This window comes from Pituophis catenifer, unplaced genomic scaffold (assembly GCF_029215685.1).
Source record: "Pituophis catenifer annectens isolate HBS135680 unplaced genomic scaffold, rPitCat1.0.hap2 SCAF_7, whole genome shotgun sequence".
Lineage (NCBI taxonomy): Eukaryota > Metazoa > Chordata > Lepidosauria > Squamata > Colubridae > Pituophis > Pituophis catenifer.
The window spans coordinates 2,313,792-2,336,709 of NW_027256887.1; the positions used below are offsets into that span (position 1 = coordinate 2,313,792).

Consider the following 22,918-nt stretch of genomic DNA (forward strand, 5'->3'; position numbering starts at 1 on the left):
AACGCAGGGGGAGGGGTGGCATTTTGTGGTCCGCGTCGTCGCGAAGAGCCGGACACAACTTAGAAGAACAAACAACAATGCAATCTCTCCTTCCACGGCACCTCCCTGACACACGGGAAATCCCTCACGAAAAAGAAGAGTTTACGCTGGTCTTGTTTAAGCCACCCTCACTGATCTTTCTCATGCATTCAAGTAATAGCATTCCTTACTTCAGCAGCCAAATAGTTTCCGGTCGCCAGGTGTTTAAATCTGAACAGGCTGTTCCACTGTCCTGCGCCACCGCGGCAAGGGTCGTGATGCACCACCTGCAGAGAAACACACGGGGAGATGTCAAACACTGTCACAACGCTGGAATTCTACTTGATTTAACGCCATGTCAACAACACCGGGATGAGAGAGAGGGAAAGAGAGAGGGAGAGAGGGAGGCAGAGAGAAAGAGAGAGGAAAACAGAAGGAGAAGGAGGGAGGGAGAGGGAGAGAGAGAGGGAAGCAGAGAGAGGGAGGGAGGAGAGAGAGGAAAACAGGGAGGGAGGGAAGGAGAGGGAGGGAGGGAGGAAAAGAGGGAGAGGGAGGGAGGAGAAAGAGGGAAAAACAAGGAAAAGGAGGGAGGGAGGAGAGAGAAAGGAAAACAGAAGGAGAAAGAGGGAGGGAAAGGGAGGGAGGGAGGGAAGGAAGCAGAGAGAGGGAGGGAGGGGAGAGAGGAAAACAGGGAGGGAGAGGGTGGAGAGGGAGGGAAGGAGGAGAGAGAGGAAAACAAGGAGAAGGAGGGAAGCAGAGAGAGGGAGGGAGGGGAGGGAGGAAAACAGGAAGGAAGAGAGTGAGGAGGGAGGGAAGGAGAGAGAGGGAGGAAAAGAGGGAGAGGGAAGGAGGAGAGAGAGAGGAAAACAAGGAGAAGGAGGGAAGCAGAGAGAGGGAGGGAGGGGAGGGAGGAAAACAGGAAGGAAGAGAGTGAGGAGGGAGGGAAGGAGAGAGAGGGAGGAAAAGAGGGAGAGGGAGGGAGGAGAGAGAGAGGAAAACAAGGAGAAGGAGGGAGGGAGGAGAGAGAAAGGAAAACAGAAGGAGGGAGGGAGGGAAGGAAGCAGAGCAAGGGAGGGAGGGGAGAGAGGAAAACAGGAAGGGAGAGGGTGGAGAGGGAGGGAAGGAGGAGAGAGGAAAACAAGGAGAAGGAGGGAAGCAGAGAGAGGGAGGGAGGGGAGGGAGGAAAACAGGAAGGAAGAGAGTGAGGAGGGAGGGAAGGAGAGAGAGGGAGGAAAAGAGGGAGAGGGAAGGAGGAGAGAGAGAGGAAAACAAGGAGAAGGAGGGAAGCAGAGAGAGGGAGGGAGGAGAGAGAGGAAAACAGGGAGGGGGAGGGAGGGAAGGAGAGAGGGAGGAAAAGAGGGAGAGGGAGGGAGGAGAGAGAGAGGAAAACAAGGAGAAGGAGGGAGGGAGGAGAGAGAGAGGAAAACAGAAGGAGGAGGGAGGGAAAGGGAGGGAGGGAGGAAAAGGGAGGGAAAGAAGCAGAGAAAGGGAGGGAGGAGAGAGAGGAAAATAGGGAGGGAGAGAGAGGGGAGGAGGGGAGGAGAGAGAGGGAGGAAAAGAGAGAGAGGGAGGGAGGAAAGAGGGAGGAAAACAAGGAGAAGGAGGGAGAGAAGCAGAGAGAGGGAGGGAGGAGAGAGAATAAAACAGAAGGAGAAGAAGGGAGGGAGAGGTAGTGAGGGAGGAAAAAGAGGGGGAGGGAGACAGAGGGAAGGAAGAAAGGAGAGGTTTTAACAACAGAAGTTTTGGGGTTCCATTGTGGTCATAAGTTGAGGGGTAGCTGTGTTAAAAGGACAAGAAAAAGCTCTCCGGGACAAATATATATTCTGTGGTCACCACCGTTCTGGAAGTAGATCCAGCAAGACCATCTCGGAAAAGCTTCTATTGATCCAGGGTGGTCCCTTCTCAACTTATTTGGGGGTATCAGTGTGGATTAAAGAGGTTACAAGGAACATAAAGCCCAGTTAGGGAGTTTCTCTCCCCTCCCCCCAAAAATACCTCTATTTCCCACAGGGCTTTCGAACTCGTTGCCGAAGTGGCCGACTGCCTCAAAGTTGTGCGAAGGAAAATGTGTTGCTTCTGCTGGTATTCATCGCAGGTCAGAAACTTCTCCTGTTCGGCATGGAACAACCTGACCACATCTCCCTGGATAGACAGAGAGATGGAAAGAAAAAAAAAAGGAGGGAGGGAGGAAGAGAGAGAAAGAGATTAAGAGAGAGAGAGATTGAGAGAGAGATTGAGAAAGATTGAGAGAAAGAGATTAAGACAGAGATTGAGAGAGAGGAAAAAAGAGAGAGAGAGAGAGAGAAAGAGAAAGAGAGTGAGAGAGAAAAAGAGTGAGAAAGAGATTGAGAAAGATTGAGAGAGAGAAAGACATTAAGGGAGATTGAGAGAGAGAGAGAGAATGAGAGAGTGAGAGAAAGAGAAAGAGAGAGAGATTGAGAAAGATTGAGAGCAAGAGATTGAAAGAGAGGGAAAAAAGAGAGAGAAAGAGAAAGAGAGATTGAGAAAGAGATTGAGAAAGATTGAGAGAGAGAGAAAGAGTTTGAGAGAAAGAGATTAAGAGAGATATTGAGAGAGAGAAAGAGAGGAAAAGAGAGAGATCGAGAAAGATTGAGAGAAAGAAAGAGATTAAGGGAGATTGAGAGAGAGAATGAAAGAAAGAGAAAGAGAGAGAGATTGAGAAAGATTGAAAGAGATTAAGAGAGAGGGGAGGAAAGAGAAAGAGAGAGAGAGAAAGAGATTGAGAAAGATTGAGAGAGAGAAAGAGATTAAGGGAGATTGAGAGAGAGAGAGAGAAAGAGAGAGAGAGAGGTTGGAAAAACACTGATTTATACTTTTTCCATAAAATTTAGGACAGAGATCCCAAACTTCTGCAGGGTGCGTAGAAGATCATCAATGTCCCTGGAAGATCTAAAACCCAAAAGGCCATCTTATTTTTCTTTTTTTTCCCATGAGAGGGAGTTAAAAGTGAGAGTCAGATTGAGCGATACCAATAGACGCAATCTTGCCTGGGCAGAGTGCTTAAACTTAAAGGATGAACAAATTGGCTTTACAAATACCTCCCACTTCTCATTTTTATTTTGGGTAGAGTGAGGAAATGTCGGTTATCAAAATGTGGTCCATTTGCCACCATGGAAGACTAGATGTTGACTTCGTTTTGTTTATGGCTTTCTTCCGAGTCTTCCTGACAAGAATGAAAAAAAAAAAATGTAGGATTCTGTGCAAAGAAATAATCATTTTTGAAGATGGATAAACAAGACTCAAGAAGGACCCTCCTATAAAAGAATAGGTTTCAGAACAACTGGAAATATTACTTGTTGATCATAAAAATAGCTGAGATGGGGAGCTACGGAAATGAATAAATTTTATAATAATAATAAGAAAAAAAGACACTTACACCTTTAAGAACATCTTCTCTGTAGCAACTAAATTTCATGAACAAAGTGATTTTCCAACTGGTGTTACAATTCACTGCGTTGACCTGCATTCAAGAAGATGAAGAATTTGTAAACCAGGTTATGAAACAACCACATAGAAAAGTTTCTATCATGTTACACTCTGACAAATTACTGTTTTTATCTGTTTTATATTGACAAATATCTTTTTTTTAAATTTGATTTATATGCCGCCCTTCTCCAGAGACTCAGGGTGGCTTACAATGCGTTAAGCAATAGCCTTCATGCTTTTGTATATTTTATACAAAGTCAGTTTATTGCCCCCACAATCTGGGTCTATAAAAACACAATCTGTTTTTATATCCATTTTTATTAGAATAACTTTCAACCTGCCTCCAGAAGTTGTAAATGCTCCAACACTGGAAGTTTTTAAGAAGATGTTGGATAACCATCTGTCTGAAGTGGTGTAGGGCTTCCTGCCTAAGAAGGGGGTTGGACTAGAAGACCTCCAAGGTCCCTTCCCACTCTGTTATTCTATTCTATTCTAAAACTGTCCTTTGTGCCCATAGGGACTTAATGCTATCTCTTAAAAAAAAACTCAAATGAAGCTGCTAAAAATATTTTAAAAAAATAAGTTATATATCAGGAGACACTTGAGCAGATCCTGGCTTAATGTTAATTTAAATAGTCACCCAGTAATCTCATATTTCAATCCCATCCATTTCTATAAATATGGCCACGAGGATGTAATGGCCACGAAAACTGAAGGCATTCTTCTCCAATTGGTCTTTCCTGATTTTTCTTGAAGATATTTTGTTAGGATATGGTTTGAGCCTAACAAGTTGTCCAGGCAATATACGTGTTCTGTGACTTTAATGTGAATATGTATTGTGTGACTTTAAAGTTTTCCTGCTGATTCTTTGTAATGCTGAGTCATGCTGTACTTAGATAATCACTAGTTGTAAACGTATTTAAGAAACGTACTGTAACGTATTCAGTTAATGATATGCTACCATTGTGTGTGGAGTTGCTACCATTGTGCTATCATCGGTTGGATGGATCTGCTACCATCGTGGTTTGTGAACCAGAGTAAGTTTGTTATTCTAACCAACTACTGTTTGTGTGGAAGAGTTTTTGTATCACTGGACTGATTTAACTGGCAAAGACTTGGATTGATTTAAAGACTATGAGATTGTTTTTTTCACTATAAAGTAAACTTTTGATAAACCAGTTTGCACATCTCTTATTCATTGCTCTCAGCAACGGTTCTCTGTGCTCTACACTCTGCTGCTTGGTAACACAACAACAATATCCTTGACACATTTCATCCAAGAAGACTGGAAAGAGTAGAAATTCTTTCCATGCTTCACCGGTTATTTAGATGACCCCTTGACTGCAACCTACCAAAACAAACCTAGTTAAATGCCTAAATCCTCATTCAAACCTACCTCCTTGCATCCTGGATTATCTAAGAGCTCTATGTTGCTGGCGTGTAATGGTTGTCCAGCATTAACCGGCATCAGGACAACTTTATCTCCGACAAGAATCTGAAAGTTGTAAAAAGAGTCACGTGTTATCATTCAATTATTATCAATTATTATTCATTAAACATGAAACTCGGTCAACTGAACATTTAAAAGTGTGTTAAAAATTAAACAACGGTCGAAATAGGAGGTGAGGTATAATTGCTAATATGAGGAAACAAAAATTGTAGAAGCAAAAGTGGGTACACGAGTATGGTTATGTATATATGTAAATAAATAAATAAACATTAGAAGGATATGTATAAAAGATATAGTAGAAATAAGGGAGGAGAAAATGTATGAGTATGAAACTTTTGACTGATGCGAAACTGTTGAAACAGAAAAAGCGTTAAAGCTTTCTTTTTGTTTTTAAAAAATGTTTAATAAAAAAAGTTTTAAAAATAAAAAATAAAAATGTGTTAAGATGATGATGATGATGATGATGATTTCACTTTATTTCTCTTGCTGTTATTTCTATCATCTGGATTCTATTTCGTATCACAGATTCTTACTGGGAATATACCTGATGTCCAGTAAGAACTTTGTGGGTTTCGATTACAATCGATTTTAGCTTGGAACCAACCTGCTTCATTGTATTTTCACTGCCGGGATTATATGGGTACCTGTTCCTCATCCCTGAACATATATTAACATCATTCCATAAATCGCTCCAGAGAGTTTTCCCCCTCATTCCTCCCAGAAGCATCACAAATCAAAAGAGAATATTTGTACTTTGGGTTGGAACTGTAGGGTCCTTGGTATTCTCTGAGCTTGGTGGTTTTCTTACAGATGTTTCATGACCCAGCTGGGTAACAACATCAGAAATAGAAGGGAATGGGGTTTGTGGAATGGAGGAGAATGAAAACAATGGGGGGAGGAGAGAGAGAGAGACAGACAGAGAAAGAGAGGGAGAGAGAGAGAGAGAGAGAGAGAGAGAGAGAGGAGGAGGAGGAGGAGGAGGAGGAGGAGGAGGAGGAGGAGGAGGAGGAGGAGGAGGAGGAGGAGAAGGAGGAGGAGGAGGAGAAGGAGAACTGTGGGATCCTTGATGCTCTCTGAGCTGGTTGGTTGTTTTCTTGCAGACATTAAATGGTCCAACTAGGTAACATAATCAGTGCTAGAAGGGAATGGGGTTTGTGGACTGGAGAATGAAAAAGTGGGGAGAAGAGGAGGGGAGGGGGAGGAGGAGAAACAACTATGAAGACCTTGGTGCTCTCTGAGCTTAGTTGTTTTCTTGCAGACGTTTCATTACCAAACTAAGTAACATAATCAGTGCTAGAATGGAGTGAGTTTGCTCTCTGTTTACATCCAAGTGGCTTGCCCTGTCAGTGTAGGTAGGAGTGTTCTTGGTGTTCCTTATTAAGGGTATTGTTTGCTGCTTGATTAGACTGTTATTAATCCTGGTAATCATCTCTACTAATCTGGATATTGATTGCTGGTGAGGTGGTGATGTTTCGGTCTTTTATTTTTCCTTCTTTTTTTTAATTGTCTCTTTCCAATGGGGTGTAAACGTTGCTTCTGTGCCTGTTGATGGCTGATGCGTCCAATGCCAAGGCTTCAAGGAATTCTGTAGCATTTATGGACTTGATCTTAGCTTGATCTAAAAACAACCAAGCTCAAAGAGCAGCAAGGACTCCACATACCATACATTTTCCAACTCGTGCAATTCCACACGCATTTTCTTGAAACAGAAAAAGTTAAAGAGACTCGAGAGAAATGGCCCAGCAAACATGCAGGGAGACCTTGTGACAAGCACAAAGTTACAAGTGCACCAAGTACCCACAACAGAGCACTGAAAACAGGTGATGCCACTCCTTGTAACTCAGCATAGTTAGTCTTCTCCAAAACTTCTGGGAAACCAAGATTTCACGGCAGAATTTACCAACACGTTCAAACTTGAAATACAGAATTTGTGGTCTGCGGTCCATTAACTGGCAAATAGGTAGCAAAAAACCAAACTGACAGGGTGGATTTGATTTAAACCGAGTCGATTTAAATCACGATTTAAATCGTGATTTAAATCACTAGTGAAAAAGGGTTGGTTTAAATCGACTCGATTTAAATCATAATTTTTAAAGAGCAACTGTCATCTCTGCTGTGAAATTGTGTGCATGCATCAATGCAGGGCGTGTCATCTCAGCTTGGATTCGTTGAATGAGTTTACCAAAAATGTAAATATTGCAGAATCTACAGCCTCATGCTACATAACTCAGCTCCATTTCATGCTGAATAAACTAAATTATTAATGTATCTTAAATGGAAAATTACAGTAGTGGCTAAAATTGTGGAAACCTTTTGGGAAAAGTGTATTTTTGAGATTTGATGGTTAATAAAACCACTTTTTTTTTTTTTTTGGAATTTCAAAATAATCCTATTCCACTGCTGGAATGGTCTGGGAATAGCCCAGATCTTCACCTAATTGGAAATCTATGGAGCCGACTAAAGAAACTGGTTAGTCAGGAGCGACTCAGCAATAAAACCCAGTTAATAGAAGCCATCATTCAATCTTGGTTTCACATTAGAACAGCTGCAGAACTCAAAGACTTGGTTCACTCCATGGGAAGACGTTGTAAGGCCATCATTCATGCTAAAGGTTACCCAACTAAGGATTAACTGACATGGGGACCATTTTTGTATATCTCGTTTTTCCTATGGTGATAATTTGTGTACATCTCATTTTTTTATGTGTTTCACTTTTCTTCTTTATGCTGTAACTGCTAATCTAATAGCAAATCCTTCATAAAAGTTATTGCGTTACATTCTTGATTCAATTATCTTTCCATTGATATATAATTCTCTGGTACTACTCCAAAGAAAAGTGGTGGCATTAGCTAGTTTGAGAAAATACACTTTTCCCAAGAGGTTTCCACAATTTTGGCCACTACTGTATCTTTAGATAGATTTTTATTCCAAAAACATTTTATTAAAATAAATTTGATAAAAATTTGAAAAAAAATCTGATTTAAATTTAAAGAAACCAAATTAAATTTTAAAAAATCTGATTTTTGGAGGGTTTTTTTTTTTAAATCATCAATTTTTATCCACCCCGATAAATGATACGAATTCTGTGGATTTTTCTCTGTTTGTGGCCAATTGGAAAGTGGAACAATCACAGACCAAAACCACTAAGAGATTCGCTTGCGCAAATGCCTTATTGTGCTGCCCCTTAAAAACCAGAACACCCACAATAAGATTGCGACCTTTCAACTACACACACAACACACAGTTGTATTTAGTGCAGGATGCATTGCATGCCATGCCAGGAGATAAACGAAAATAACTTACAGCTGCATCATAGCAGAGAAAGTATTAGCAAAGAAACCTGCAAGATTGAATCGGTAATTACAATTTAGCTGGATGGAGCAATCAGGAAGACAATATTAAGAAGGATGTCAAATAAATGTTGGAAGTGTAAAAGTAAAGAAGGCAGTTTTTAATAACCTATGGCGGACATGCGATAAAGCAAAAAAAAATTTTTTTTAATACAGAACATTTTTGAAAATGGAGATAAAAATGAAACCAGAACTTTTCCTTTTGGGCTTAATGGAAAAAGAAATGGAGAAAAAAAATTTGGAACTTTGTTATTATATATGTTGACAGCAGCAAAGATGCAAAAATGGAAGGACACTTCGATTCCAAGCATGGATGAATGGTTGCAGAAGCTGATGGAGTTGGCAGAAAGGGCAAAATTGTCTATTTTGACGAAGGAAAAGAATGTAAGTACTTGTTTCCACGTGGAAACCGCTTCTGAACTTCATGCTTGATGTGGAGAAAAATGAAACTCTTTGGGTTTTACAGGTTAAACCAGGGGTCAGCAATCTGTGGCTCCAGAGCCACATGTGGCTCTTTGGGCCCTCTGTTGTGGCTCCCTGTTGGGTGATCCCATCATTGGCTGGCCCCGCCTTTCGCCCTCTCCTACCAGTCACTCCTCGCCTGGCCTGAGAAGGTAAGGGCGACGGCAGGGGATGGAGAAGTGGCCAGGGCAGAGAGAGAGAAATACAGAGAGAGAGGGGAAGAGAGAGAGAGTGAGAGAGAGAGAGAGAGAGAGAGAGAGAGAGAGAGAGAGAGAGAGAGAGAGAGAGAGAGAGAGAGATTTATTTTATTAAATTTCTATAACGCCCTACTCCCGAAGGACTCAGGGTGGTGAACGGCCACAAAATAAAACACATAAATACAAAAATTTAAAATAGAATAAAAACGAATTAAATAATTTGGCTGAGACAAATTTAAAATACCCCATAATTTAAAAACAAATTAAAATTAACATTTTAAAAAGGGGAGAAGATTTAGGTCAGGCCAGCTTGATGAAATAAAAAAGTCTTAAGCGCGCGATGGAAGGTGCGCAGATCCGGGATCCTGCGTATCTCCGAGGGGAGCTCGTTCCAGATCGTAGGTGCCCCCACAGAGAAAGCTCTCCTCCTGGGGGCCGCCAGTTGACATTGTTTGGCCGACGGCACCCGGAGGAGCCCCTCTCTATGGGAGCGTACTGGCCGGTGGGAGGCTATTGGTGGTAGCAGGCGGTCCCGTAGATAACCAGGTCCTAAGCCATGGAGCGCTTTAAAGGTGATAACCAAAACCTTGAAGCGCACTCGGAAGACCACCGGGAGCCAGTGCAGCTCGCGCAGGAGAGGTGTTACATGGGAACGCCATGTTGCTCCCATAACCACCCGCACAGCCGCACTCTGCACCAGTTGGAGCCTCCGAGTGCACCTCAAGGGGAGCCCCATGTAGAGAGCGTTACAATAGTCCAGACGAGAGGTGACGAGGGCATGAGTGACTGTGCGTAGGGAGTCCCTATCTAGAAAGGGACACAACTGGCAGATCAGGCGAACCTGATGAAAAATACAGAGAGAGAAGGAGAGGGAGGGGGAGGGGGGGCAGAGAGAAATGTCAGAAGGGTTTTGTGGTTCCTGGTGTTTTTTAACAACTGGTTCACTGCCCTAATGACCAGCTGGGTAGGCATGGCTAGAGGGGTGACATGTGATTGGTGGAAGTGAGTGACATTGAGTTGGCCACGCCCACCCAGGTTTTGTGGGTCCCGGTGTTTCCTTTTCTGTGGAAAACGGATCCACATGGCTCTTTGAGTGCTTAAGGTTGCAGACCCTGGGGTCTGCAACCGATAGATCTTTATAGAAATGACTTGTTCGTACTGTTATGGAAAAGCAAAAAGCTGTGATTTAGTGTTAATGTTTTATTCTACTGTAACAGAGAGAGTCAAAAATCAATGTTTCTTTTTCTTTTTCCCCCCCTATTTTTCCTCACGTCTCTTTCCCCCCCCCCCATGGCTTTTCTATTTACTTTGTATTTTGTATTTTGTAATGCTTCACCACTCAATAAAAATGCTAATGGGGGAAAAAAAAAAGGAAGACAATGTGAAGAAGAGAAATCTCCGTGTTTGAACAAAGTGTTTCTTTGTACCGGTTTTGATGTTATCAAGCCAACGTGTTCTTTGCTTGCCCTTCGTCTTTGTCCACCAGCCGTTCCTAGCCTCACTGACTTCTCCAACGAATTTGCACGCAGGATGCGGGCAAAGTGCATTAAAATTCGAGCACAGTGATGGTGAACATTTTCAGCACCGAGTGCCCAAACTGGAATGTGCATGCATGTGCACACGCCGGAGTGCCAGAAATCCGAAAAACCAGCTCGCTGGCGGATTTTGGCTGTTTTCTGGGCCAGTTTTGACTCAAAAAACACCCTGAAAACACCCCAAAAAATGCCTTGAAAATACTCCGAAAAATGCCCTGAAAAACAGCCAAAAAGCAGTCCATTTTCTGGGCCAAAAATAGCCTGGAAACAGCCCGGAAAAGGCCCAAAAATGGAAACTAGAAGAGCAACTGGAGACGGCGTGCGTGCCCACAGAGAGGGCTCTCCGTGCCACCTCTGGCACACGTGCCACAGGTTCGCCATCACGGTTCTAGCACCTTCGTATTTCGCTCACTTACTGTTGTGGTCCACCAGCAGCCTGCGGAGGTGGTAGAGGAGTCGGACAGTGAAGAGGCTGAGGAAGAACAGGGGCCGGTCCTGGAGGCTGGGGAAGGCCCGGATGAGGGCTTTGCATCGGAGGCAGAGATGGGGCCAGGGCCATCGGGGAGTGATGTGCCTACTCCAGAGCCTCCAAAGGCTGACAGCAGAGAGGCAGAGGAACAAGAGGAGCCTGTTCCTAGTGCACGTAGGAGAAGAGCTGCCAGAAGGCAGAAGCAGCTAAAGCAAAAAGGACGACTCAGGAGTAAGGCCAAGAGATGATTGGCCCCTCCCATAAGGCTTAAAAGACCAGCAACAGCTCTTGGGCTCTTTGTCAGAAAACAACGTTGATAGATTTGTTTCTTGTCTTGCTGAATTTCTTGTCGGCGTCTTCTGCTTCTGAACTTTTGCCAGGAAAAGCCTTTGGCAGGTTGCCTAATTAGACCAAGGTCGGTGATAAGGCTGAAAAATTGTATTATGAAGAATTTGTTTTGAATTAGTTTGGACTACGCTGAGAATGAGTTAATTCTCAGCTGTTCTAATAAAATCTGTTTGTTTTCGAACTGATTGCGTCTGATAATACCTACTTGGGCCTGAGTCACAATACTTACATTGTCCCCTTCGCTTCGCAGTTTCCAAAAGGGCTGAATGTAGAACCAGGAGCCTTCGTTGCCGGCTGCATCCAAAGAGACACGCATGGCGTTCTTTTCCAACAAGGCCGGCAACCTCTTATTGACCGTGAGATATTTGTTGCTCTTGATATGAAGCAGCTGTCAGGGAGGAAAATAAATAAGATTTGTGCATTCGGACTCGACCGTTTTGGTTAAGATTCATAACCCAAGTTATGTTCCTGTGCTACTAGAACGTGAGGAAATCTCTTTGATTTTTGGCTGTCTACCTTTCGAGGGAATGGGACAAGAACGTGGCTAACCACAGTACAAGCTGGCTTAATTTAGGAGCCGAGATGGTGCAGTGGTTAGAATGCAGTATTGCAGGCTAAACTCTGCCCACTGCCAGGAGTTCGATCCTGACCGGCTCAAGCCTTCCATCCTCCTGAGGTTGGTAAATGAGGGCCCAGACTGTTGGGGGCCAGAGGCTGACTCTGTAAACTGCTTAGAGAGGTCTGTAAAGCACTGTGAAGCGGTATATAAGTGCTATTCCTTCCTTCCTTCCTTCCTTCCTTCCTTCCTTCCTTCCTTCCTTCCTTCCTTCCTTCCTTCCTCTCTTATTCCCTTTCTCAATCTCCTTCTTGGTGGCGCAGTGGTTAGAATGCAGTATTGCAAGGTAACTTTGCCCACAGCCAGGAGTTCGATCCTGACTGGCTCAAAGTTGACTCAGCCTTCCATCCTTCCGAGGTCGGTAAAATGAGGACCCAGATTGTTGGGGGCAAAATACTGATTCTGTAAACTGCTTAGAGAGGACTGTAAAGCACTGTGAAGTGGTATATGTGCTATTGCTCTTCCTTCCTTCCTTCCTTTCTTCCTTCCTTCCTTCCTTCCCAGTGGTTAGAATGCAGTATTGCAGGTTAACTCTGCCCACTGCCAGAAGTTCAATCCTGACTGTCTCAAAGGTTGACTCAGCCTGCCATCCTTCCGAGGTGGGTAAAATGAGGACCCAGATTGTTGGGGGCAACAGGCTGGCATTGTAAACCGCTTAGAGACAGCTGTAAAGCCCTGTGAAGCGGTATATAAGTCTATATAAAGTACTATAGCTATTGCTATTCATTTACAGTTTTCACACTGCAAATGCTATCAACTCTCCACAACAGACAAATGGCTGAAATTATGAACCATCATTCACCAACTTACGAATTATGAACACATGATGCAATTATCTGGGTGATGGCATGACACACACGTGATATCCTATCGCAGTTTTTGTGGCTTTTTTAGACAGCTGTGAGTAACTACATATTCTCTGCAAAAGGGCCTCAAGGGAAGGTGACTCAGCCACCATTAAACCAAGTTATTCAGTCCTCACAAAGCTTCGAGGTGGAAAATTGACTTCCTGTTTCAATTTCCTCATTTCATTTTCCTTTATAAACCACCTAGGCGTTGGAATTTTTGACTGGCCTTTTTTTTTTTTGCAAAAGATTCCTCCTGTTTTCAGGGTGGCTGATATTGCTTTTTAAAGGGGAAAAAAAATCAGTTTCATTTTTTTTAACAGTTCGAAATTTCAAGGGTTACATTCTTACCAGAGAGATCAAAGTTTAAACCACCATTGAAACACAGCCCGGACTGAGTTATGGTAAATCAATGAACTCTGGACTGCTGTGAGATAAATAGGAGACATACCTATGGACTGCACCTGCATACCTCTGGAGAAAACGCGGGATATATTTGCAATAAATATGGTACTTCTATAGTGTTATGCATAGATATGCGTGGCGTTTTGTTAATCAAATTAAAGGACCCACCTCTGAGATACTTTGAGCTTGCAAGGATAACAAAAGTACAGGTAATCCTCCACTTATGACCACAATTGAGCCCAAAGTTCCTATCACTAAGCAAGACAGTCTCTTTGTCCCGTTTTACGATCTTTCTCACCGCCATTGCTAAGTGAATTGCATCAGTTGTCAAGTTAAGTCACCCGGTTGTTAAGCGAATCCGCCATGGAATGGAAGGGAATGGAAGGGAAGGGAAGGGGAAGGGGAAGGGGAAGGGGAAGGGGAAGGGGAAGGGGAAGGGGAAGAGAAGAGAAGAGAAGAGAAGAGAAGAGAAGAGAAGAGAAGAGAAGAGAAGAGAAGAGAAGAGAAGAGAAGAGAAGGAATAGGAACAGAACAGGAAAGAATAGAGTAGAGTAGAGTAGAGTAGAGTAGAGTAGAGTAGAGTAGAGTAGAGTAGAGTACAGTAGAATGAAAGATATAGAGAGAGTAGAGTACAGTAGAGTACAGTAGGGTAGGGTAGAGTAGAGTAGAGTAGAGTAGAGTAGAGTAGAGTAGAGTAGAGTAGAGTACAGTAGAGTAGAGTAGAGTACAGTAGAGTAGAGTAGAGTAGAGTAGAGTGGAGTGGAATGGAATGGAATGGAATGGAATAGGAATAGGAATAGGAATTAGGAGAGGAGAGGAGAGGAGAGGAGAGGAGAGGAGAGGAGAGGAGAGGAGAGGAGAGGAGAGGAGAGGAGAGGAGAAAAGTAGAAAATGGAATAGAATGGAATAGGAATAGGAATAGAAAATAGAGTGGGGGGAAATGGCCTCCAAGCATCATCGGTTCCCGTGAGACATTGCTTCCCCCTTTCAAGGACACCCTGAGCAGATGTTCCAGCATGGCCGACCGGTTCCCATACCAAGATGAACAGAAGTGATCAGTGGACTTAATGGGTTGTGGGTGGCCCATGGGGGAATGGCAGGGGGGGCAGGGAGAGAATGGACTATGCCTGCTTTTGCACGGGAAACCCAGAGCTGGTTTCACTTCTTCTACCTGTGCCAATGTGGTTTATTCAATAAAGTTTTCTACTCCTGGTAAAATAATGCCCCGGGAGGTTTCTTTTTTCTGGATTCACCAACTGGACGGTGGACACCTGATCTCTTTGCGGCTTGCAAAAGACTCACCTGGATCACGTTGCTGTATTTCACAATTTCCCCCAGCAGCTTCCGGTTCTCACATTCGTTCTGCTTCTGTTCCAGTTCAGCTGCATGCTGGAAGGGAATGGGTCGAGTTGAATTATTAACAGAATCACAGAGTCGGAAGGGGCCTCAGAGGTCATCTAGTCCAACCCCCGGCTCAAGCACGACACCCTCCAGACAAATATTGGCCAATCTCTTCTTGAAAATCTCCAGTGTTGGAGCACCCACAACTTCTGGTGGCAAGCCGTTCCATTAATTAATTGTTCTCACTGTTAGGAAGTTTCTCCTTAGTTCTAGATTCTTCTAGATGCTTCTCTCCTTGATGTGTTTTGAAGCCCAAGATGGCTCTCAGGAATAATCTCTAGATCAGCAATTCTCAATCTGTGGTCTAGGGACCCCCGGTGATTCCCCCTAGCTTTTCAGAGGGTCCACAAAGTCAAATAAACAGACATTTTAACATGTCTCAGTTTTAACTTCTAATACGGTACCAGTATTGGAATTCATTTTTTTTTTACTACCGGTTCTGTGGGTGTGGCTTGGTGGGCGGGGCATAGTTTGGTGGGCGGGGCTTGGTGGACATGGCAGGGGAAGGTTACTGCAAAATCCCCATTTCCTCCCGATCAGCTGGGACTTGGGAGGCAGAGAATAGAATGGGGGCGGGGCCAGTCAGAATTTTTACTACCAGTTCTCCGAACTACTCAAAATTTCCACTACTGGTTCTCCAGAACTGGTCAGAACTTGCTGAAACCTACCTGGCGTGTTCTTGCCGGATCGGAGGGGTCGCAATGACTGAGGCGAGACGCCAGCTAACAGGTAACGTTTATTCTAACCGGCTGACTTTCCAACAACAGTCACAACAAGAGCGCTTCTCTCTGTTTGACGGCTCTTTTATACTGGCTGTCAAACGGTTGGCCAATCATGAACAAGGTAAGAACTTCTCTCCCCACTAGGGGGCCAGATCCTGGAGCAGACTCAGTACACTACACCACCTCTGCTACACAGCCCGTTTTGGATGTAGATAACTGCAGGGCGTGCGCGGAGGCTCGGAGAGGGTGAATAATGGGCCTACTGGAAGTTCGGGAAGGCTAGAAACGGGCTCATTTCTGGCTTCCAGAGGGCTTCCAGAGCCTGGGGAGGCCATTTTCTCCCTCCCGGAGGCTCGAGGAAAGCCTCTGGAGCTGGGGAGGGCAAAAACGCCCCCCTCCCCGCTGTGGTGCAGAAGGCTGACTAGGCCACGCCCACCATGGCCACGCCCACCCAGCAACTGGGCAGAGAACCCTTGCTAAAACCTCTATATATATAGCGAGAAAAAGGAAGAAGAAGAAAAGACAGCATCAGAAGTTATTGAAAGAAGGAAAAAAATTGAATTAGAACTACCAAAAAAAACCCCAACTTACTTGTAATTTCTTTAACAGGGCCGCTTCGGTGTGGCTGCCCTGTTTGGCTTGTTTGGCTTTCCAGTACTGTTTCTGTGCGGAATATCGGTTCATGGGACACACTTTGAAAAGGCAATCTGAAGAGCAAAAGCACAAAACCAACAATTTAAAGAAGATTCTTCTCCTCCGCTTCGTCCTTTCGCGAACGCCGGCTCGTGGGAAGGTCTGCAGATATATTTGACGGGACCAGAGACGTGCAGCCGACTCAGCTGGAATTTGCAGACCCCCCTTAATTGATATCAAATTTTTATTAAAATGTAAAATACAAAGAAAAAATAAAAAGCAATGGAAAACTAAGGGAAGGAAAAAGGGAAGAAGGGAAAATGGGGGGGGGGTGAAAAGAAAAAAAGAAGAAAGAAAAAGGCATTGACTTCCAACTCTCTTTGGCACAGTAAAAAGATAATAATATTACAGCCTCAACTTTTTACTTTTATGCAGTAGTAGCCATTTGTATAATGTACCCACAACTTCTGTAATGTGAATAAAAGAAGGAAGCATATGAACTCTAAAGGACCCTCTCTATTCACATTATTATAAGATAGAAAAGTGCTTGCTTGGAGATTATATTAAAAATCAGCTAAACCCCATTAAGTGGTAATATATCTTCTGATGAGACCTAGCTGTCACGGAAGGACAGCCATATGGACAACATCTGAGTGACCTCACTGTGAATGACATAAAGACATATATGTTACAAAGAGTTACTTAATCCAATAAATTTACCTAAGAACAGCAGTAACTCTCCCATTAGCAACAACAAGCATTTAAGGAAGGTTGTCTAACTAAAGATAATATTATAAACTAAAAATAATGGTTTAGTAATGGTTTAGTAATTAGGAAGTGTGTCAATTATCATATAACAAGTGTATGTTAACCATATATGGAAAATGTATGATCTCATGTTAACCATATATGGAAAATGCAAGATATCACCGAATCCTTTATCTTAGAAATGTATAAAAACAGAGGTATCAGAGCTCTTTCCTTGTTCAAAGTTTCAGGTACAAATCTGGCTCTGAACCTTGCGCAATAAAAAAACTGTCTCTGGCTGACCCAGGAATGTTGTTTGGTCTCATCATTCCATAACATCTAGTGGCAAATTGTTCCACTGGTTAATTGTTCTAACTGTCAGGAAATTTCTCCTTAGTTCTAGGTTGCTTCTTTCCTTGATTAGTTTCCACCCATTGCTTCTTGTCCTGCTTTCAGGTGCTTTGGAGAATAGCTTGACTCCCTCTTCTTTGGGGCAGCCCCTGAGATATTGGAAGACTGCTATCATGTCTCCCCTGGTCCTTCTTTTCATCAGACTAAGACATACCCAGTTTCAGCAACCGTTCTTCGTATGTTTTAGTCTCCAGGCCTTTTAATCATCTTAGTTGCTCTTCTCTGCACCTTTTCCAAAGTCTCAACCTCTTTTTTCTAACGGGGTTGGACTAGAAGACCTCCAAGGTCCCTTCCAACTCTGTTATTCTGTTCTATTCTAGTCTCTTCCAATGGGTCAGAGACCTGCCTGATAACAGATTCTACATTCGAAATAGGAATGTATGGTCTGACATCAGTGCATTTATTAAGTGAACAATTACTAGGAAGTTGGGGAGCAGGGCTGGGAGTCCGTGGCGTATCTGTTTTTTGTGGGTGCCCCCCTCCCCCTCCCCCATTTTCATGTCTTTCAAAAAATGGCTTTCCTGGTGAAAAACCTCTAAAAACACATGCAGATAACTTCCTGTTCTACTCTACTGTTCCATTTGCACAATAAAGACAGAAGGGCCATTCAAGAGAAAGTTTTTTTGAGAACTGTTTAACACTCTCTCTCTCTCTCTCTCTCTCTCTCTCTCTCTCTCTCTCTCTCTCTTCTTTCTTTGCACAAAGGTCAGTTTAGGTAGCCCAGCTCGGGTTGCAAAAACAAGCCACTATACCAGTGATGGCTAACTATACTATTCCCAGATAAATGTTTGTCTTTTGCCAAGGAAAAGAAAGGCGCCCGAGAATTCACAGCTTGGAATGACTCAAGAATATTGCAATCCAGAGGCAATTAATGTGACCCAGAGAGAGTTGGACTTACAACGGTTCATTTAGTGACAGTGCGAAGTTACAACGGACCTGAAAAAAAGCAAGTTAGGACCATTTTTTCACACTTAATGACCATTGCAGCTCTCCCACCGTCACCTGATCAAAAGTCAGGTGCTCGGCATGTGGTTCCTATTTATGACGGTCGCTGTGTCCTGGGAGGATATCACGTGATCCCCTTTGGCGACCCTCCAACGAGCAAAGTCAGCGGGGGATCCAGATTCACTTAACCGCCGTGTGGCTAACTTCATAAACGCAACGATTCCGTGGACAGCGGTGGCAAGGAAAGTCGTAAAACGGGGCAAACTTGCCGAACGCATGTTTCACTGTTATAACTTCGAAGTCCCTAAATTAAACTGTCCTAACGCAAGAACTAACTGCATTTCAGCTTCGTTTTGTATTTGAACATTGTAAATAAACTAATTATAAATTTGTAAAAAAAAAATGGGAGTTCAAGAGTTGTGGTTTCTTTTTTTAAATTTTCTCTTCTTCGCCAGTTTGCAAACTTTGCAAATAAACTGTTGTATCTGGAGAACCAGCTGCATTTTAGCTTCGTTTTGTATTTGAACATTGTAAATAAATTAATTACAAATTTGCAAAAAAAGGAGTTAAGAAGCAGGTGATTTTTCTAAGGACTGAAAAACATCTATCAACTATTCACGCTTGTCTGGCTGAAAACAATTCCTTCTTGTCTCTCCTTCTTCTTCACCCACAACGGCTTAAGAGAAACTTAGTTTCTAACTTGGTTTCTTTTTCGATTCTCTCTTCATTGCCGGTTTGCAAATTAGCAAAGCAAAAAAAAAATTAAAAAAATGTTCTCAGGCCCACAACATAGATTGTGGTTTCTCATGTCCATCGCACACAACTTCCTTTATTCTATTCATCCATTGAACCCTGGTGAAAGGCTTAATAGCGTTAAGTCAAAAGTCACGTGAGCTGCACGGCTGACACCTGTCCATCATTCCACTTTGCTCCGTGTAAATAAGGTGCTCGTACAATGGGTTCATTGTTCCCATTCGGTTTAACTTTAAAATAAAATAAGAAAGGGAAGCGTGACAAAGGGAGGTTCTTGGTTAAAGGGCAGAGGGATAGATTTAGAGAATTGGACTAGGGTTTTTTTTTTCCTAGAAGAAGAATTGGAGGAGGAAGAGGAAGGAAATAAAAATCAGTCAGGAAACAACGACCCTGTTCACGAAAGAAGAACTTGTTGCATCAGAAAATAAAATTTTAAAAAACCAATAATATCTTAATATACTTTGGGCCGCACATGGGGACTGCAGCCAAGAAATTAAAAGATGCTTGCTCCTGGGGAGGAAAGCTATGGCAAAGTTAGACAGCATACTAAAAAGCAGAGACATCACCCTGCCAACAAAAGTGTGTATAGTCCAGGCGATGGTTTTCCCAGTTGCAATGGATGGCTGTGAAAGTTGGACCATAAGGAAGGCTGAGCACCAAAGAATGGAGGCCTCTGAACTCTGGTGCTGGAGAAGACTCCTGCGAGAACCTTGGACTGCAAGGAGAGCAAACCGGTCAGTCCTAGAGGAGATCAACCCTGACTGCTCTTTAGGAGGCCAGATCCTGAAGATGAAACTCAAATACTTTGGCCACCTAATGAGAAGGAAGGACTCCCTGGAGAAGAGCCTAATGCTGGGAACGATGGAGGGCAAAAGAAGAAGAAGGGGACAGCAGAGAACGAGGTGGCTGGATGGAGTCACTGAAGCAGTTGGCGTGAGCTTCAATGGACTCCAGAGGATGGTAGAAGACAGGAAGGCCTGGAGGAACGTGGCCCATGGGGTTGCGATGGGTCGGACACGACTTCACAACTAACAACATACTTAGGGCATGGATTTTTGGGGAAAGGAAAGAAGAAAAATGAAATGGAGAAGAACAGAGGTTGAATTACCAAATCCACAAAATAAGAACAACATGCAAAGATCAAAGGAAGATCATGATAAGCCATCATTCTCCTCTTAGAAACTTCTATAGATCGTCACGGCCATAATTGGGGCAGAAATTTCCCCAATTGTGATCATAATTCGAGTCAGATTTTGCAATTTTACGACCATTTTCATGACAGCCTTTAAATGAATCACTGCAGCCGTTAAGTGGCTATGCAGTCGCAAGTGTGAAGCCATTCTTATAAATGGGCACTCTTTTTTGCTGGACATCAGCACAAAAAGGGACGCAAATTGCAGTCACGTGACCTTAGGACACGACAACCTGAGTGGTAAATGGTGGGACATGCCCAAATTGGGATCAGGTGACCATGCAGGATCAGTCGTAAGTGCAAGGACCAGTCGTAAGCCTGAGGAGTGGAGTTTTTTCAGCACCATTGTAACTTCGAAGAGCTGCTAAACGAACGGTCGTAAATCAAGGACTATCTGTATGAATAAAAGTAGAAATACTCAGACTTCCTAATTAGTAGTAGCCAGGATAGGCTACTACTGGTAGAAATTTCTTGGAGGTATATTCCCAACACCTTTGAAGGTCTCTAGAGAATCTCTGTTGTAGCATAAGTAACAATAACAACAGATGTAACAATGACAATTGTTACAATTGCTTGTTATTTACAATGTCCTTTTAATGTCTTTAGCATTCTTAGAAATTCAGTTTATCTATAGCACTACAGAGCAAACAAAGAGCACAATCACCATGTGCTTTACTGCTCAACTGTTTTAACTGTAACAGGAAACAGGAAACTCTACTCAGAACCAAGGAGCATAGCCATAGAGCATACCATAGATCCACACTTGTAAACACTGCCATCTACTGGCGAAATACTACTATAGTTGTTGCATAGAAATACATTCCAACAATGAATTCCAACAATTATTGCTTACCTCGGAATTTTTTGGGCGGGTTGCAAAGATCGCCTGCTTCCGGATGAACCACACATCTGTCATCCACGAGCCTAGAAGAAGAAAAATCAAAAGACTTTATCATGACTTTTGCATTTATGGATCAAGACAAAGTCTCCAAATTTTATAACTTTGATTCTTTTGATTTCGCCTAACCACAAAAACAAACACTTCCCAAAATATAGGTCCTCGTGTGAAAAATACATCAGTGTCCAGTTTTGTCACAAAAACTGTAGATCCAATCATTTTCATTCTCTCTGTGGAATGTAAACTTTCAGAATACAGGTAGTCCTCAATTTACAACAGTTCATTTAGTGACCCATTCAAAGTTACAATGGCATTGAAAAAAGTAACTCATGACTGTTTTTCATAGTTACGACCTTTGCATCATCCCCATGGTCATGTGATCAAAATTCAGACGCTTGGCAACTGATTCATATTTATGACGGTTGCAGCGTCCCCTGGGTCCCGTTTTGCGACCTTCTGACAAGCCACATCAATGGGGAAGCCAGATTCACTTAACAAGCAGGTTACTAACATATCAATTGCAAGTGATTTACTTAACAAATGTGGCAAGAAATGTCGTAAAAAAAGGGGCGAAACTCACTGAACAAATGTCTCACTTAACAACAGAAATTTGGGGTTCGGTTTTGGTCATAAGGCGAGGACTTCCTGAAAAAAGAAAACTCCTAATTCTTCAAGTAGAGTCCAGAAAGACAGTGCAACATTGTGAAAACAATGTGCGTGTTTTCAATTATTGGTAAATTATTGGACAGTAAACCGATTCACTGAACGAAAACCCCAGATAGTCCTCGACTTACCGCAGTTCATTTAGTGACCGTTTGAAGTTACAAATACGCAAAGTTGCAAATATGCAACTCGTATTTATGATGGTCGGAGTGTCCCTGGAGTCACGTAAAGTCACCGGGGACGCCAGATTTGCTTAACGACCGTGTTACCCATTTAACAACTGCAGTGATTCCCTTAACAACGGTGGCAAGAAAGGTCATAAAACAGGGCCAAACTCACTCCTTCTCTTTATTTTTAAAAATTCATAATTAACTGTTTTGTTAGCAGGATCATTATTTACATTTATATCCAGTATGTTAATATCTAATTTATATTCTTATTTCTTAATTTGATTTCTGTTTTCCAACCATGTATAAAACCTATTCCACACTTTATAATAATCCGAGTCTTCTCTTTCTTTGATCTCCATCGTTAATTTATCCATTTCGAGGATTTTCTTTATTATTGTTTCTTCCGATGGTGTATTGGTCGACTTCCACATTTGCGCTAGAGTAATTCTGGCCGCCATTAGAATATGCAATATAATATAATAGAGACTTTTTTTTCCCATTTTTCTATCAATCATTCCTAGGAGGAACATCTCTGGATTAAAATCTATCTTTTGGAGTGTAATCTCTTCCAAACACCCTTTAATTTTATACCAAAATTTCCTCACCTTCGGGCACATCCACCACATGTGGTAGTATGTCCCTAGTTGGGGCCAAACTCACTTAACGAACGTTCACTGAGCAACAAAAATTTGGAGCTCAATTGTGGTCGTAAATCGAGGACTACCTATGTATAGATGTCATAGTTTGCTAGGCCACCGTCGTCACGTTTCTGACCATCCGTCTTTAAACAGATCCAACTAATGAATAGATATTCCGTGAACTGAAATAAGGAAGGAGTAAGAATCTCTTCGTACGGCGTCCACTTTAAGTGGAAAAGCACGCAAGCCATCGCTTTTCCACTCCGTACTTCATCCCCCACCGGAGCCTTGCAATCTCCTTTATAAACAACTGGCAAACACAACAGCTTAGTTGTCATTCAGGCACAATCCTCATGTAAATGACCTCCCTGTTTCCTAAAAAAATTAGTAACCACTACGAGCTTTGCATGCAAACAGAGGAAGCAGAAAGAAAGAAAGAGAGAGGGGGGGAGAGAGAGAGAGAGAGAGAGAAAGAAAGAAAGAAAGAAAGAAAGAAAGAAAGAAAGAAAGAAAGAAAGAAAGAAAGAAAGAAAGAAAGAAAGAAAGAAAGAAAGGACAAACCCAGCCAGAAAGCCATAAGCTCGGAAAACTTTGCATTTTGCT

General features: G+C 42.8%; 1 protein-coding gene across 1 annotated transcript in view; it reads right to left on the minus strand.

Annotated features, from left to right (window-relative positions):
- The window catches only part of ITPR2 (inositol 1,4,5-trisphosphate receptor type 2), a 169,853-nt gene that overhangs the window by 115,908 nt on the left and 31,027 nt on the right, over positions 1 to 22,918 (minus strand). Inside the window, 8 exon segments of the mRNA XM_070947456.1 lie at positions 210 to 305; positions 2,014 to 2,160; positions 3,416 to 3,499; positions 4,862 to 4,960; positions 11,506 to 11,664; positions 14,445 to 14,531; positions 15,857 to 15,972; positions 20,800 to 20,870. Of these exon segments, the coding sequence (XP_070803557.1) occupies positions 210 to 305; positions 2,014 to 2,160; positions 3,416 to 3,499; positions 4,862 to 4,960; positions 11,506 to 11,664; positions 14,445 to 14,531; positions 15,857 to 15,972; positions 20,800 to 20,870 (859 nt within the window).